Source organism: Mustela lutreola, chromosome 10 (genome assembly GCF_030435805.1).
Source record: "Mustela lutreola isolate mMusLut2 chromosome 10, mMusLut2.pri, whole genome shotgun sequence".
NCBI lineage: Eukaryota > Metazoa > Chordata > Mammalia > Carnivora > Mustelidae > Mustela > Mustela lutreola.
In genome coordinates, this window is record NC_081299.1 from 58,347,170 (window position 1) to 58,361,674 (window position 14,505).

The 14,505-nt window shown below is 35.6% G+C and overlaps 1 protein-coding gene across 2 annotated transcripts in view; it reads right to left on the bottom strand.

Moving 5' to 3' along the window:
• Nucleotides 1-425: 425 nt before the first annotated feature.
• The window catches only part of PTGER3 (prostaglandin E receptor 3), a 201,356-nt gene continuing 187,276 nt past the window's right edge, over nt 426-14,505 (bottom strand). For both annotated transcript variants that reach the window (XM_059135904.1, XM_059135905.1), the window contains one exon: nt 426-2,201. In XM_059135904.1, the coding sequence (XP_058991887.1) occupies nt 2,181-2,201 (21 nt within the window). In that variant the 3' untranslated portion in view covers nt 426-2,180. The remainder of the gene's footprint in view (nt 2,202-14,505) is intronic.

Here is a 14,505-nt window from a genome sequence, read left to right on the forward strand (position 1 = left end):
TGCTACTATTTTCGTCTTCAAATCTGACTCATTAGTTAGAACCCAAATATTATTTTTGGGTTATAATTCAGTTTTAGATTTAAAAATTATATTGGATACAAACTTGGACTAGGTATATTATTCCAGGCCAGCTATTTCTTCCAGTTATAATTATTATAATTAAAACCCTTACTATTCTTTGTCTAATGCATCTTCCTGTTAAAAATAATTATTCTAGATGATGAAATGCCTACTTACTCTTGGATGTTATCATCTTCTTTGGTTTATTATTACAAATGTTAAAATATTACTTCCATTTCAAGAACTTCAGTAAGAAGACAAAAAAACTGGGAGCTTTTCTCATGAAACCAAACAGATGCCTATGTTTAAAAATGAAAGAAAAATAATGGAAAGTTTAAATTAGAATCCAAATAAATAACTCTAAACATTTACATGTGCCTTTATTTCTCCAGTCTCTGCTAAGAGAGAAGCCATAGGGAAAGATAGAGGAGCAAAACATAATAAAGAAATCTTTAGTCCATATATTTTACATCAAGAAATTATATTAATTAGATATCAATATCCAAAATAACATTGTTTTAGACTCATAAACTTACATAATCTTCCAGAGGAATTTATTCATTAACACCAGTTTTGTGTGTGGTGACAATATAGTATATTCTAGAAACTTTCCTTTTTTTTTTTCTAAATTCATTTTGACATCTACCCATTTAGATATACTGACATTATATCTCAACTTTTATTTTGCCATAATATCAAAGTATCATATCAATGTATGGCTAGGCTTACAAAAGAATTTGGATTTATTTTTCTTTTTCCTATCATCTATATAGATGAAATGCCTACTAGTCCATATCCACTGCACACCTAACTGGAATAATGACTTGCAAAATCCCGATAAAGACAGGGAATAGGGAAGGTCGCAAATAAAGAAAAGGGTGAGAGACATGCTAGAAAAAGGATAAACACCAGTTGAGCTTAAACTAATATACAGATTCTGATTATAACTGACAAATAGGTTATCCATAAAGGCAGAACTCTTCTACTCTTGGTATCTGTTTACATGAATGGCGGTGCTTCAGAAAGAAAAGATATTCCAGGATGAAGTAAATGGTGGTCATGGGTTTGAGAAAGATGGGAAAATGAAAAGATTGGTATGTGGTCTGTTTCCCAAGATGTTTTCATGGACATCCATTTCATGGATGTTTTCTGGGCTGTAGGAAGAGAAGTTTTTGAGCTAGAGACAGGGGTAGAGGTAGAGGTAGAAATAGAACAAGGGAGAGGAGAGAAAGAGAGAAGATTTACAGAGGAGTTAAAAGAATCCATTGCATTTAATAAACACAAGAAAAGGATTTTTATCCAGAGGATATTTTTAAGACCCTTGCAAATCAGTAATAAACTGACATATAACCCAGGGGAAATTGTCAATTTTAAAAACAGGCCAGACACAGAAGAAAACCAAATCATCAGTAACAAAAATTCTCAACCTCACATTTCAATCAGGAAAATGTAAAATAAATTAATAATGAGATACTATTTCATGCTTATAAGGACATAAAAGTCTAAAGTATCACAAATGTTGGTATAGATACACATGGAGGAAACTCTTACACATGTGAATATAAGAAGATGCATATGCCCTCTGACTGGCACTTCCCCCCCTAGGCATCTGTCTGAGAGAAACTCATGGGAATGTGCACAAGCTAACATGTACACTGGTGATTTTTTTTTTCAGTGCAGCTTATTACTATGAAATAAAATAATTTTCTCTTGTCACGGAACTGACAAATTATGCTTTCTTCAAATTATGGGATACTCTACAGCAGTTAAAATTAATGATCTAGAGTTTCATGTTTCAATATGGGTAAATCCCAAGAAATACAATTTTGAGTGAAGAAAACCAAGTAGCGAGTCATACATATAATGTGAAAACATGTATGTAAATACTCTAAACTCATAAAACAAGAGGATACAAATTTAATGGATGCATATATGTGTAGTAAAATTACAAAAACATGCATGGGAACAGGTCATACCAGCTTCTGGATGGGTGGGCATAGGGGGTTGAAAGTGAAGGGGAATGGGTTAGGAGGTACAGTTTTTCTGTGATATTTTCTCTCCTTAATAAAAAGAAAGTTGAAGAACTTCCAGTGATGTGATCTTGGCAGCATGCTCGATTTTTAAACTCCATAAAATTCTTCCTGAAAAATAAACAAAGAAATTAGGATAGCAAATGAAAACTCCATTGACAATATCTAAATAAAACTAGAAAGAAATATTTCTGTAAACTTCAGATTATAAACACAATGTAATAAATCACCTACAGCAGCAGAACAAGAACATGATCAAAGCTGGGTGGTAGGAGTAATGAGAAATGAATGGGGACCACGTGTATACTCCACAAACCAGGGTTTTAAAATTTGCCAACACATATTCACCTCTAAGAGAAGACCCTACATATCCCAGGTACAAACATGGGAAGACACAGCTGAGAATGGCCAGTAAACCTTGGAAAGGTCCCCAGTCTCCAGTTTGCAAGTGAATTAAGAATACTGCATATAGGTATGAAAAAAAAAATTGAAGGTCTAAGCTAATTTCAATATATAGTTAAGTGACCATAAAATTAAGCCACCAGTTAACTTCCATTTACAAGTTAAATGACAGAACAAGGAAGTAAACAGAAAAATCCAGAATGTAAGACATTCTATAGAACAACTAATCCAGTTTCTACAAGTCAATATCTGAGGGGAAAAGAAGGAAAAGGACTTCTCTGAATCAAAAGAGACTTATAAGATGAAAGTGGGGACCTTGTTTGGATCCTGATTCAAACAAATCAATGGACACATTTTCCAGACCACTCATAATTTGATTTTGGACTCGGTATGAGATGATAGCCAAGAAATACTGCCAATTTTATTATATGATATTAATACTTTTTTAAATTTTTTATTTTTTTATAAACATGTATTTTTATCCCCAGGGGTACAGGTCTGTGAATCGCCAGGTTTACACACTTCACAGCACTCACCATAGCACATACCCTCCCCAATGTCCATAATCCATCCCCCTTTCTCCCAAGTCCCCTCCCCCCAGCAACCCTCAGTTTGTTTTGTAAGATTAAGAGTCACTCATGGTTTGTCTCCCTCCCAATCCCATCTTGTTTCATTGATATTAATACTTTTTAAAAGGAAAATGTCCACAATTTTTAGAGATTTATATTGAATCATATAGGGGTAAAACTATGTTGCCTGATATTTGCTATAAAATGCATAAAGAGGAAAAAATGGAAACAACATTTTTTAAAAAAATAGGTTAATTTCTACAAAGCTACATTAATTAAAGCACAATGTGGTACTGGCATAAAAATAGATGTCTAGACCAATGGCATAGAACAGGGAGCCCAGAAATAAACCCTTCTGCATATGGGCAAATGTTCTGCAATGAAAGTGCCAATGGAGGAAAGAACAGTCTCTTCAACAAATGGAATTGGGGAAACTGGATACTCGGATGCAAAAGAATGAACTTAGATCCTTGCCTTGGACCATATACCAAAAGTTAAGTAAAAATGGATTAAAGATCTAGGTATAAGACATAAAACCATAAAACTTCTAGAAGAAAATGGGAAAAGCTTCATGGCATTGAATTTGGCAATGGTTTTTGAAAGACACCAAAAGTCAGAAGCAAAAATAGATAAGTGAGATTCTATCAGATTTCCAAAGTTTTGCATATCAAAGAAAATAGTCAACAGATTGAAAGGCAATCTTCAGATGGGAGAAAATATTTGTAAATTATATATTTGGAATTATATTCAGAATACAGAAAGGACTCCTACATCTGAAGAGCAACAACAATACTTTCACTTTCTTGAAAGAGGAATAAACCAAACAGAGGCGCCTGGTTAGTGGCAGTCTTAGGCTCAGGTCGTGATCCCAGGATCCTGGAATCAGCTCGGCATCGTGCTCTCTGCTGGGCTGGGAGCCTGCTTCTCCCTTTCCCTTTACTGTCCCTCTGTTTGTCTCTCTTGCTCTCTCTGTCAAAGTAAATAAACAAAATCTTAAAAAAAAAAAATGCTTGCAGCCTTCTAAGGTTTCTACTGCCATGCCCTGATACCTAAAGCTGATAAATGATCTTTTCTCTAGGAAATGCTAAAAACTTGTTAGCTATATTAATGGTCCAGGCAAGATGACTCATGAGTTTTGCAGTGTTATTATTGACTACATAAAAGGAAGAAATCTAATCATATTATATTAGTGATGTAAGGGGACAGATGGTAGCTACACTTATGGTTAACATAATGTATAAACTTGGCAAGTCACTAAATTGTATACCTGAAACTAATGTAACATTGTGTGTCAACTGTACTCAAATTTATAAAGAAAAAGCAAAAATTGATAATAACATCAACATCAAAATATAATTGCATTCCCTGAATCAGTTAGGTCATAAATGACATCAATTGCCCTGCCTCCCAAATTACTGGGGAAATCTGTCCTATGATTTTATACTAACTCTTTATTGCTTGCTCCTTATGTTTTTTTTCATGGTTAGGAGAAGTTTCTGAATATGACCTATAAAGATCTTTTTAAAAGCTTATTGTGTATTTTTAAATAATTAAAGATTTACAAAAAGTTGCTCTAATGTAAAGTCCTTAACAGCTACTTTGTCCTAATGGTTACACCATGCATTAACTATAGTACAATGTCAAAAACAGGAAATTTGTATTGCTACAATGTTGCATATAGTTCTGTATCATTTTACCATTTGTAACCATTGTATCTTTGTACCATACCATGACCAGTACTGCGTTCAAGATACAGAGTTCTTCCATTGCCACAAAGATCAACTAGCATCAGGATCAAATAAAGAACACTTTTTCTTTCATTTTTTTTCCTTTTATTTACCAGTTTCAAAATGCCACGTCATACTCTTCCATTTTCCAATATCAAATGTAGAAATCTTACCTCCGTTTAAGTTTCTTTACCTTTTTTTTTTTTTACTTGTAATTGTCTTAAATACTTCCTCTACATACATTGAGGTCCACATCAGAAAAATATTATACTTTCCACTGACACTGCAAGAAGGAAACTGTTTTCCTGCTGACTGGTAGCGACAGTTCCCCAATTGGTCTCTGGTATCACTTCTGTGGAGATGGGGGGGGTGGTTCCAGGTAGGGCCGGGAGTCCAGGTTCCTGGGAAACTTCCACGGGCACTACCAGAAGAGGCTTGCTACCTCTGGATGAGGATGAGAGGCCCCTCTCCCAATCTGTCTTCTCTCTCACCATACTTGGGAATGGTAGAAATCTAGGATCTCCACTCAGCTTTTGCTGACAGCCGTGGAACCCGAGCTGCATTTCATTCCACAGTGCATCTCTGCAGTAGGGCACTTATTATCTAAAAACTTTTCATGTTGCTAAGCTGCCCCTTTCCTTGTCCTTTGAAAGAAAGAACTGGATTTTATGAGGGCTCTTATTTGTCAGGTTCCATTTTTTTTTCCCCCAGATATGGCTTCTCTAGTCCAGGATATGGGAGTCAAAAAGGCAACCCGGGGAACGGGTCATCATGATCTTTCCTGTGTTTCCAGGTCCACAGTTGGTCAGCCTTCTTCTCTTTACCTCACAGTCTCCTTATGTTTGTTTTATAGATCACATCCTGGACTTCTGCCTGCACTTAGGGGAAGAAATACTCCATTGTGGTCCAAAACAAGACACCTAGAGAGATTTTAGAACTTCATGAAATTTAACCTTGTCCTGGCATTTAAAAAAAAAAAATTTAATTAAGCATTATGTAGCTGTGAGTAAACATACCTTTGTCATCTAAATCAAGACATTAAGAGACATGAGTTGTAGTGGAGGAGCCATCTTAAACCAACTCTAAAATCTAAACTAATGAATTCAGCATGTAGTGACTGAGATCAGCCACCACAAGTCATCTTCAAAGAACAAAGTGATTTCCTTTGGAAACCAGTAGCAACAGGGCTTCCCTGTGGCTTAGATATGTGCTGAAATAAAGGAAGAAATGTGTGAACTGATTACTGATGTGAAAGCTCAAGAGGGGGAGTGCTCCAAACCCAATTTTAATACTTACCATTTCAACATCGTGAAGTGAGAAAATGCCCTGAGCAGAGGAGTGGATTTCCCAATACGGTATTAACCCTAAGCAGAAAAATGTATGCTCTAGGCAAACATAATTTGACTAATTCATTCCTTTTGTTCTGACTCCACAAAAAGAAGTAACTTTGCACTTCTCTATTGGACTTCACGTCAAGTTCTTAGAGAAAATAAGCTGAGAAAAAGATTCAAACATCTGATACTTGTGGCAACTCTTTTTCTCAGTATAATTCTTTAAATTGGCATTGTCACCAGTATCTTATGAGTTTTGATTAGTGAGCCAGTCTCCCTAATTTCCAGACTTAAATCCAGAAGTAGATAATGAGTCCTTGATAGACTCTGATGACCTTCCTAAGCACTATCTCTAAACTTTTAAATTATTCAAATTATGTATCTACTTCAAAAACAGGTAAAACAACATTGCTTTAACATGACCACAAATAATAATACCTAATAGACATTTACAGTGAGCCAGGAGCTATAAAGAAAAAATACCCTTAAAGATTAATAATCAAGAGTATATGTTTCCCAAAGATAATATTTAAAAAATATTCATAGAGTGCCTGGTACTGTCCTAGGTCTTAGGATAGATCACAAAAGGCATCAGGCAAAACTCCTGTCTGTGAAATTTGCATTCTGGAGAGTGGAGACAAGATGGAAATAAGATGTATGTGGCATATGGATGTTAGAATGTAGCATGTGCCATGGAAAAAAGGAAAGCAGGATGAAGAAGACCAAGAGTGTGGAGGTTGGGTGGGGAATGGGCACGATGTAATGGTAAACAGGATGATCCAACTGAGAGGGTGAGAATTTGCACAGATTTAAAAGAGATGAGGGAGGTAACAAGGACATCTTGAAACATAGTCATGTAGCAAGGACATCTGAGGATCAAACATTGAGAGAGAAAGCAATGAAAGAAATGATATCAGCGAGGTAATGAGGGTCCACAAGACAATATGGCAATTGTTGGACATTTTTGAAATGGAGTCATACTGACACAAGAAGCCATTGAAGGTATTCTTTAACCTTTTGGTTTGATATAATCTCAAACATACAGCAAAGTGAAAAATAAAAGGGATAATTTTATTTACATTAACCAATTGTTTACATTTTCTCACAATTAGTTTTATCATTTGCATTCTCTTGATAGATTTTTTAAACTATTTGACAGTAAACTGGAGACCTTTGTGACCCTTAACCACTAACTAGTTCCATGAATAATTTCTAAAAACAAAGGCATTCTCTCTTTCTTGCTCTCTGTCAAAATAAATAAATAAATCATTAAAAAAAAATGGATGGTGGCATCTGGGTGGCTCAGTTGGTAGAACATCTGACTCTTCCTGGTTTCCACTCAGGTCACGATCTCCTGGGTTGTGGGATCAAGCCCTGCATCATGATTCACACTCAGCAGGGAGTCTGGCTTGAAAGATTCTCTCTCTGCCCCTCCCCACACTCGTGCATGTGCTCTCTCTGTCTCTTTCTCTCTCAAGCTAAATAAATAAATCTTTAAAAAAAAAAAAAAACAATTCCCTCACGTAACTACAGTACTATTAATAAAACCAGGAAAAATGATATTGATAAATACTGCTAACAAATTTAAAGTCCATTCATCAATTTTCACAATAATATTCTTTATAGTATATTTTTTCTCTCTGATACTACCCTGGAATCAATTTATTCTTTAAGAAGTCTAGGTTCTGGGACGCCTGGGTGGCTCAGCAGGTTAAGCAGCTGCCTTTGGCTCAGGTCATGATCTCAGGTTCCTGGGATCGAGTCCCACATCAGGCTTCTTAATCAGCTGGGAGCCTGCTTCTCTCTCTGCCTCTACCTGCCACTCTGCCTGCTTGTGCACTTACTCACTCTCTCTCTCTCTTTCTCTCTCACACACTGATAAATAAATAAATAAATAAAATCCTAAAAAAAAAAAAAAAAAGAAAGAAGTAGTCTAGGCTCCTTGGGGGCACCTGGGTGACTCTGTTGGTTAAGTGGCTGCCTTTGGCTCAGGTCATTATCTCAGCGTCCCGGATTGTGCCCCACATCTGGCTCTCTGCTCAGTGGGAACCCTGCTTTTCCCTCTCCTTCTGCCTGCCTCTATGCCTACTTGTGCTCTATTTCTATCTATATGTCAAATAAATAAATAAAATATTATAAAAAAAAAGAAATCTAGGTTCCTTGATTAAAAGAAATCAAGATCTGTGTTCTAGGTGTATTCAGTGCTATCATAACTTTTGGATAATCTCAGTGAACATTTCTAGTATATATACATGTATATGTACATACACATGTATGGCTGTACCTATAATCACTTCTAAATTTATTTAGCTATATAGGTAAATATTAAAAATCATAAGTTTATATTGATATTTTCCATTTCAATACAATACCAATATTTCTTCTTTGTATATTTTAACTTCCCCTTAAAATACTACTCCCTTTGCCTTTAATATATTTACTTATTTGTTTAAGCAAGTTTTAGTATTGCTAACCCAAATCATTGCAAAAAGCCAACCTATTAACTGAAGTTCAGTATTTGTTTAAAGTTGTTGGTAAAATTACATGCAGTGAAATGCATAACTCTTAAGTGTACAATTTCATAACTTTTGATAAATGCTTACCCCTGTGTAATCTGCACTCCCTCTACTTCTGCTAAGCATGGAATGAAACCAGTCAGGGAAAAGTCAAGAACGTATGTAAGGACATGATTATAATGACTGACCAAAAAGTTTTATTTATTTATTTTTTAAGATTTTAATTTTAAGTCATCTCTACACCCAATGTGGGGCTCAAATTCATAATGCCAAGATTAAGAGTTGTGTGTGCTCCCTGACCGAGCTGGCCAGGTGCCACTCTACCCACCTGCCACCACCAGAGAATTTTAGTGACTCAAGGAGAGGTGTAAGGACATGGGGGCTGGACAATAAAATGGAGATAGGATTCATCGATTTGAGGTTCATGCAGAGTTGAAGAATAACATGGGATATTTTCTTAGGATGTGTCATATCTCTGTGAAAACATAGTGACTGGCACAATAGAAGTTTACTGTCAAAATATGAAAATACATTGAGAATTCGTTTGCTTTTGAATAATCCTAAAGACTTCTTTTCCCTGGGAACAGCTTTCTTTCTTGAGGCCACTTATAGATTAGTGCATGCATTTATAAATTGCTCTCTACATTTGCTGATTTTAGTATGAACATGTGAAATAAAAGAGAATACAAAACTTAGAGTTATTATTATTTTGCACTTCCTAGAAAAAGGCCATCTAGCTTTACAATTTTTTAAAATATTTTATTTATTTATTTGATAGAGAGAGAGATCACAAGCAGGCAGAGAGGCAGGCAGAGGGAGAGGGAGAAGCAGAATCCCTGCTGAGCAGAGAGCCTGACATGGGGCTCAATCCCAGGACCTGGGATCATGACCTGAGCCGAAGGCAGAGGCTTAACCCACTGAGCCACCCAGGCGCCCCTAGCTTTACAATTTTAATTAACAAATTCATCACCTTTTAATGACTTTTGGTCCTGAAACTTGACTGAGACATTATAGGGTCATTTTAGAATTTTGTATTCTAAAATAATTATGGTAAGTTACAAAGATCCCTCTAAGAATGTAGTGTGAAATATAACTATGTTTTTTTGGATATTGCTTAATAGTGGACAGTATTAATTTTTCTGATTTAAAAAGAAAAAAGATATCAAAATCTCTTTATGAAGCCAACAGATTCCATTACAAAATTTCCATATAGGTTATTTATTTTTAGACTTCAGCTAATAGAATATGTTTGTTTTGTTTCAACTTTAATATAACCTAAAGCATGTACATATTCATTGCCTTGTTTTGTTTATTTAATTTCTACCACTCATATGAAAAACCCTTTACAGATAATCTATGCCTGGAGCTGCTGTAAGTAGATGTAAATTGTCACTTATAACACATAAATTCAATCTAGAGTTTCCTGACAATAATTTCTGCTGATGTATTGTCTTTATCACTTTATTTTTATTTTATTTTATTTTTCCGTGTTCTAAGATTCATTGTTCATGCTTTATTAAACAAAATTTTATATTTGTACTACCATCTGCTTAGATCAAAGATAGCCATTAAAAAATGAATGGTGCAAAAACAGCTGGTACATTTTCTCAGTGGACTTTGAATTCTGTGACCTGAGAAAGTTCACTGAATCTCCTTAGAGTTCACATCTCAATTGGTAAAATGGGGTTGATAGAGGCAGAGACCTGACCTATTGAGTTTAGAGATTTATATAAATTGAAGATTCTTTTTTTTTTTTTTTTCAGTGCAACATGGTTTTTGGTCATTTCATTGCTTTATATCTATATAGAAAAGTATACAGAAAGGGGAAGTATATGGAAAAAGAGAACAAAAGGGACATCTGTATATCACTTTTTTTTTCATGTCTCAAGTGTACCAGTAATTATAAGTGAGACATAAACTGGAGGGTTTAAAGTAACCACTTTTTTCTCCGACAGACTTTCCAAAAGAAAGGGATGAGATAGGGAAAGGGATGGAGGTGGGAAGATGTGTTTACCAGTGGCTGTGGGCTGGTTTATTTAATCTTTTTGAATCTCAGATTTCTTACCTGTAAATTGAAAGCAACAAAATCTATCTAGCAAAGATTGTAATGAGAATCAGAACTAAAATGTAAAGAATTTAGCATTACTGGGGAAAGAGAAGGGACATAATAAAACATCCTTACTTATTATTATTTTAATAATGTACATTACATGCTGGAACCAGGGAGCCTGTGTCCTATCTCTGACTATGTGAGTGGACCTGGCCCACTTCTGCTTTTTCAGCAGTACAAAAGAAATAATACCTGTTTTAGCTCATTCATAGAGTTATTAATAGATTGAAAAAAGTGAAAATACCTATATTTGTTGTAAAATGCTATAGAAATAAGTGAAATTAATGTTTACGGACATTCTATTGGAATTTTGAAATTACTGGTACTATGGCGATGCAGAAGAGGTGGAGAAAAAAATAGAATGATTCAACCATTAACCCTGTCTATATGGAAGCTTTAATATGTATCAGACACTATTGATCCTGTGGATGCAGAATTAATGAGTAGCTCACAGTCTTTTAGGGAATAGAGAAACATTCACCAATAAGGATAACATAATGCAATAAGTACAATTTGAAAGGCAAATCACAAAATGCTGTGGGCACTCAGAGTGGGGAGGAATTAATTCAGCCTAAGAGATTTGTATTGATCCTGTTGTGGTGTTCCACAGAAGAGATGGGATTTGAGTTTAACAGGCATCTAAGGGGCTGAAGGCTATACCAATCAGAAAGAACAGCAGAAGTATAAGGTCTCATACAGCAAAGTATGTTAAGGGAATAGCAGGAAATTCAGCAAAACTCTACATATTCATGCAAGAGCCTCAGAAATGTATTTTGAAGAATTCTTAGGTTGTAAAAATTGCAGAACCATTCTGTTCAGAAAAGTCTTGCTAATTACAAATTTTGCTTAAGTAAAAAATCCTTTAGAATACTTTTTTACTCTTCAGGTGTCAGCATTAGTAACCTCACCATTGACACTTAAATATTAATAATTTGTAGCAACATGGATGGGACTGGAAGAGATTATGCTGAGTGAAATAAGTCAAGCAGAGAGAGTCAATTTTCATAATGGTTTCACTTATTTGTGGAGCATAACAAATAGCACGGAGGACATGGGGAGTTAGAGAGGAGAAGGGAGTTGGGGGAAATTGGAAGGGGAGGTGAACCATGAGAGACTATGGACTCTGAAAAACAATCTGAGGGTTTTGAAGTGGCGGGGGGGTGGTGGGAGGTTGGGGGTACCAGTTGGTGGGTATTAGAGAGGGCACGGATTGCATGGAGCACTGGGTGTGGTGAAAAAATAATGAATACTGTTATGCTGAAAATAAATAAAAAATTAATAAAAAAATAATAATTGTCACAAGCTTTAAGTGTTCACCACCTGTGACTAACCACAAACTCTTATTACATTGGATGTATTTTGCCTGTATGTCTTTGAAGAAATGTCTCGAATTTTTGCCAGACTATTTGTATTTCAGTTGTGAATGAACTTCAGTAAAAGGGTAACAAACTCAAATAGCACTGGCTAAATGTGGATTGATGCAATGAGAATCATTCCATGTCCATTAGCAAAAAAAAAAAAAAAAAAAAAAGCAATAAACCAAAGAACAAAAAACTCCCTCCCCCTTATGGTATCTGCTGTTTGCATGCAGTATGTTCTTCTCTCAGAATAATTACCATGTGGGGTGCCTGGGTGGCTAAGTGGGTTAAGCCTCTGCCTTGGGCTCAGGTCATGGTCTCCGGATCCTGGGATTGAGCCCTACGTGGGGCTCTCTGCTCAGCAGGGAGCCTGCTTTCCCCACCCCCTCTCTCTGCCTGCCTTTCTGCCTACTTGTGATCCCTTTCTCACTCTCAAATAAATAAATAAAATCTTTTTAAAAAAGTAGTTACCACACATAAAGCTTATTTTGTTTTTTTTTTTTTTTCATACATAAAGCAAAACTTTCTCATTCTTTAACATTTGTTTATGCCTCAGTGGAATTCTTTGGCTAGGTTCAAGTTTGCATGAGCTTGGAGGGCATCTATATTATAATAGCTTACATTACTGTTTCCTTCCTTCCTTCCCAGCCCTGATTAGGTTGGGTCTTGAGGGAAGGGATGAAATCTCACCCGTTTAATATTTCTTGTATCTGGCACTTAGTAGGTATTTTACCAATGAGAAATAGATGAGTAAGAATAAGAGAACAAAACTGGAGAAAGCCCCACTGATGTGAGGATGGTGTACCTAGAAGAAGTACAATTTAGTTGTCTAAGAAAAGAGATTACCTGAAATGTTGGGATTTTATGTAGTCATAAGTAACCCTCTCTTTTTTACCCACTCCTGACTCTGTAAAGTAAGACACATAAAACGGATGGACATACATTGATCCAGGTGTTGGCAGTGCACACCTAAAATGGAAGAAATACTGAAAAACTGAAATACCCCACTGAAAGTTAACCCAAGATAAAAGAATGATTTTGAAAAACAGATCCCTTGGAGAGTGTTTATTACAAAAGATTCATGTATTCCCCATGGGCAGTTATAAAGCAATCTATCTGCAGAGGTACATTTAGTACATATATGAGATAATTGCCATGGATTTATTTGCTAATGGTGGCTTTGGTTTGTTTGTTTATTTTTCTCAGTTATAACTGGAAGAAATTTTCTTCCACGTTCATCTTTGCTCAGTATATGATTTGGAGCAGCTCACTATAATTAACAACTTCAGAATATTGGCCGGGATTGAAAAAGCAACGTGTGACATGTCCTACAGATTGAAATGCATTGCCAAGTATCTTCAGGGGGCCTTAGCTCTTCCTTATTCATCCTGTGTTCATGCAAAATTTTACCATTCTGTCTTCAGAGAATACAGGTGCCCAACAATCAAGATGTAACTGAGTTAAGGGATTCTGCTGCTAGAAGAAAAACTAAAATCTACTAAAGCCAAACCTCATTCAAGAATTATATATCTTGGAAAAATCTTTAAGCTTATTTGGGGCACCTTGCAACTGGGTCAAGATCCATTAGTGAACTGTGAAATCACTTTGGTAGATTACTACTTGCTTGTTTACAAAACTGAAATAGAATAAAAATAGAGTAAAAGAGACTAGAAAATATCAAAGCATGTCAGACACAGAACAAGTAAATATTATTTTGTGGAAAAATAAGCCTAGAAAGGAATAGAGAAGAAAAGCATTTTAGTAATAATACTAACCTGAGTAAATGTGGGAGAGTAAGAAAAAATAAGAGAATATCAAATGATTCTTGATGGTTATGGTTGAATATAAATGCAGATTACTTATGAGAGATAAAACTGGACCATTACCAGAGCCCATATTGCATTGGGTCGTGAAAAACAATTAAGGAATTAATACGTCATTCAGTAGGCAACAGAGAATTATGGAAGGTTAATCAACGTGATAGAAAGTTTAATCTTTGAGCTTTAAGGGAAGGTCATTCTGTACAGAGATCAGATAGCATTTGTAGCAATAATCCAGACATAAGGAACTCAAAATTGATATGTTATGTGCCAAATTTCTTCCTGACTCAGGGCTTCCTACAGGGTGTTTCCTTTGCCTGGATAATCTCCATCATAGCTGCTACTACCTTATGCTTACTTCTAGTCTTTCATATATCAATGAAATTTCCTCCCTGAGAGAAACTTCCTGGTCTTCAACACTAGGTTAGGATATGTATCACTTTACAATCAAATGACTAATGTGCTATTATTTAATGTCTGTTTCATCTGGCAGAATGAATGTAAGGTCCATAGCAGAGGGAATTTATCTTGTTCAAAGCAATATTTTCAGGAATTAGGGTGATGCCTTTCACACTCTTTATT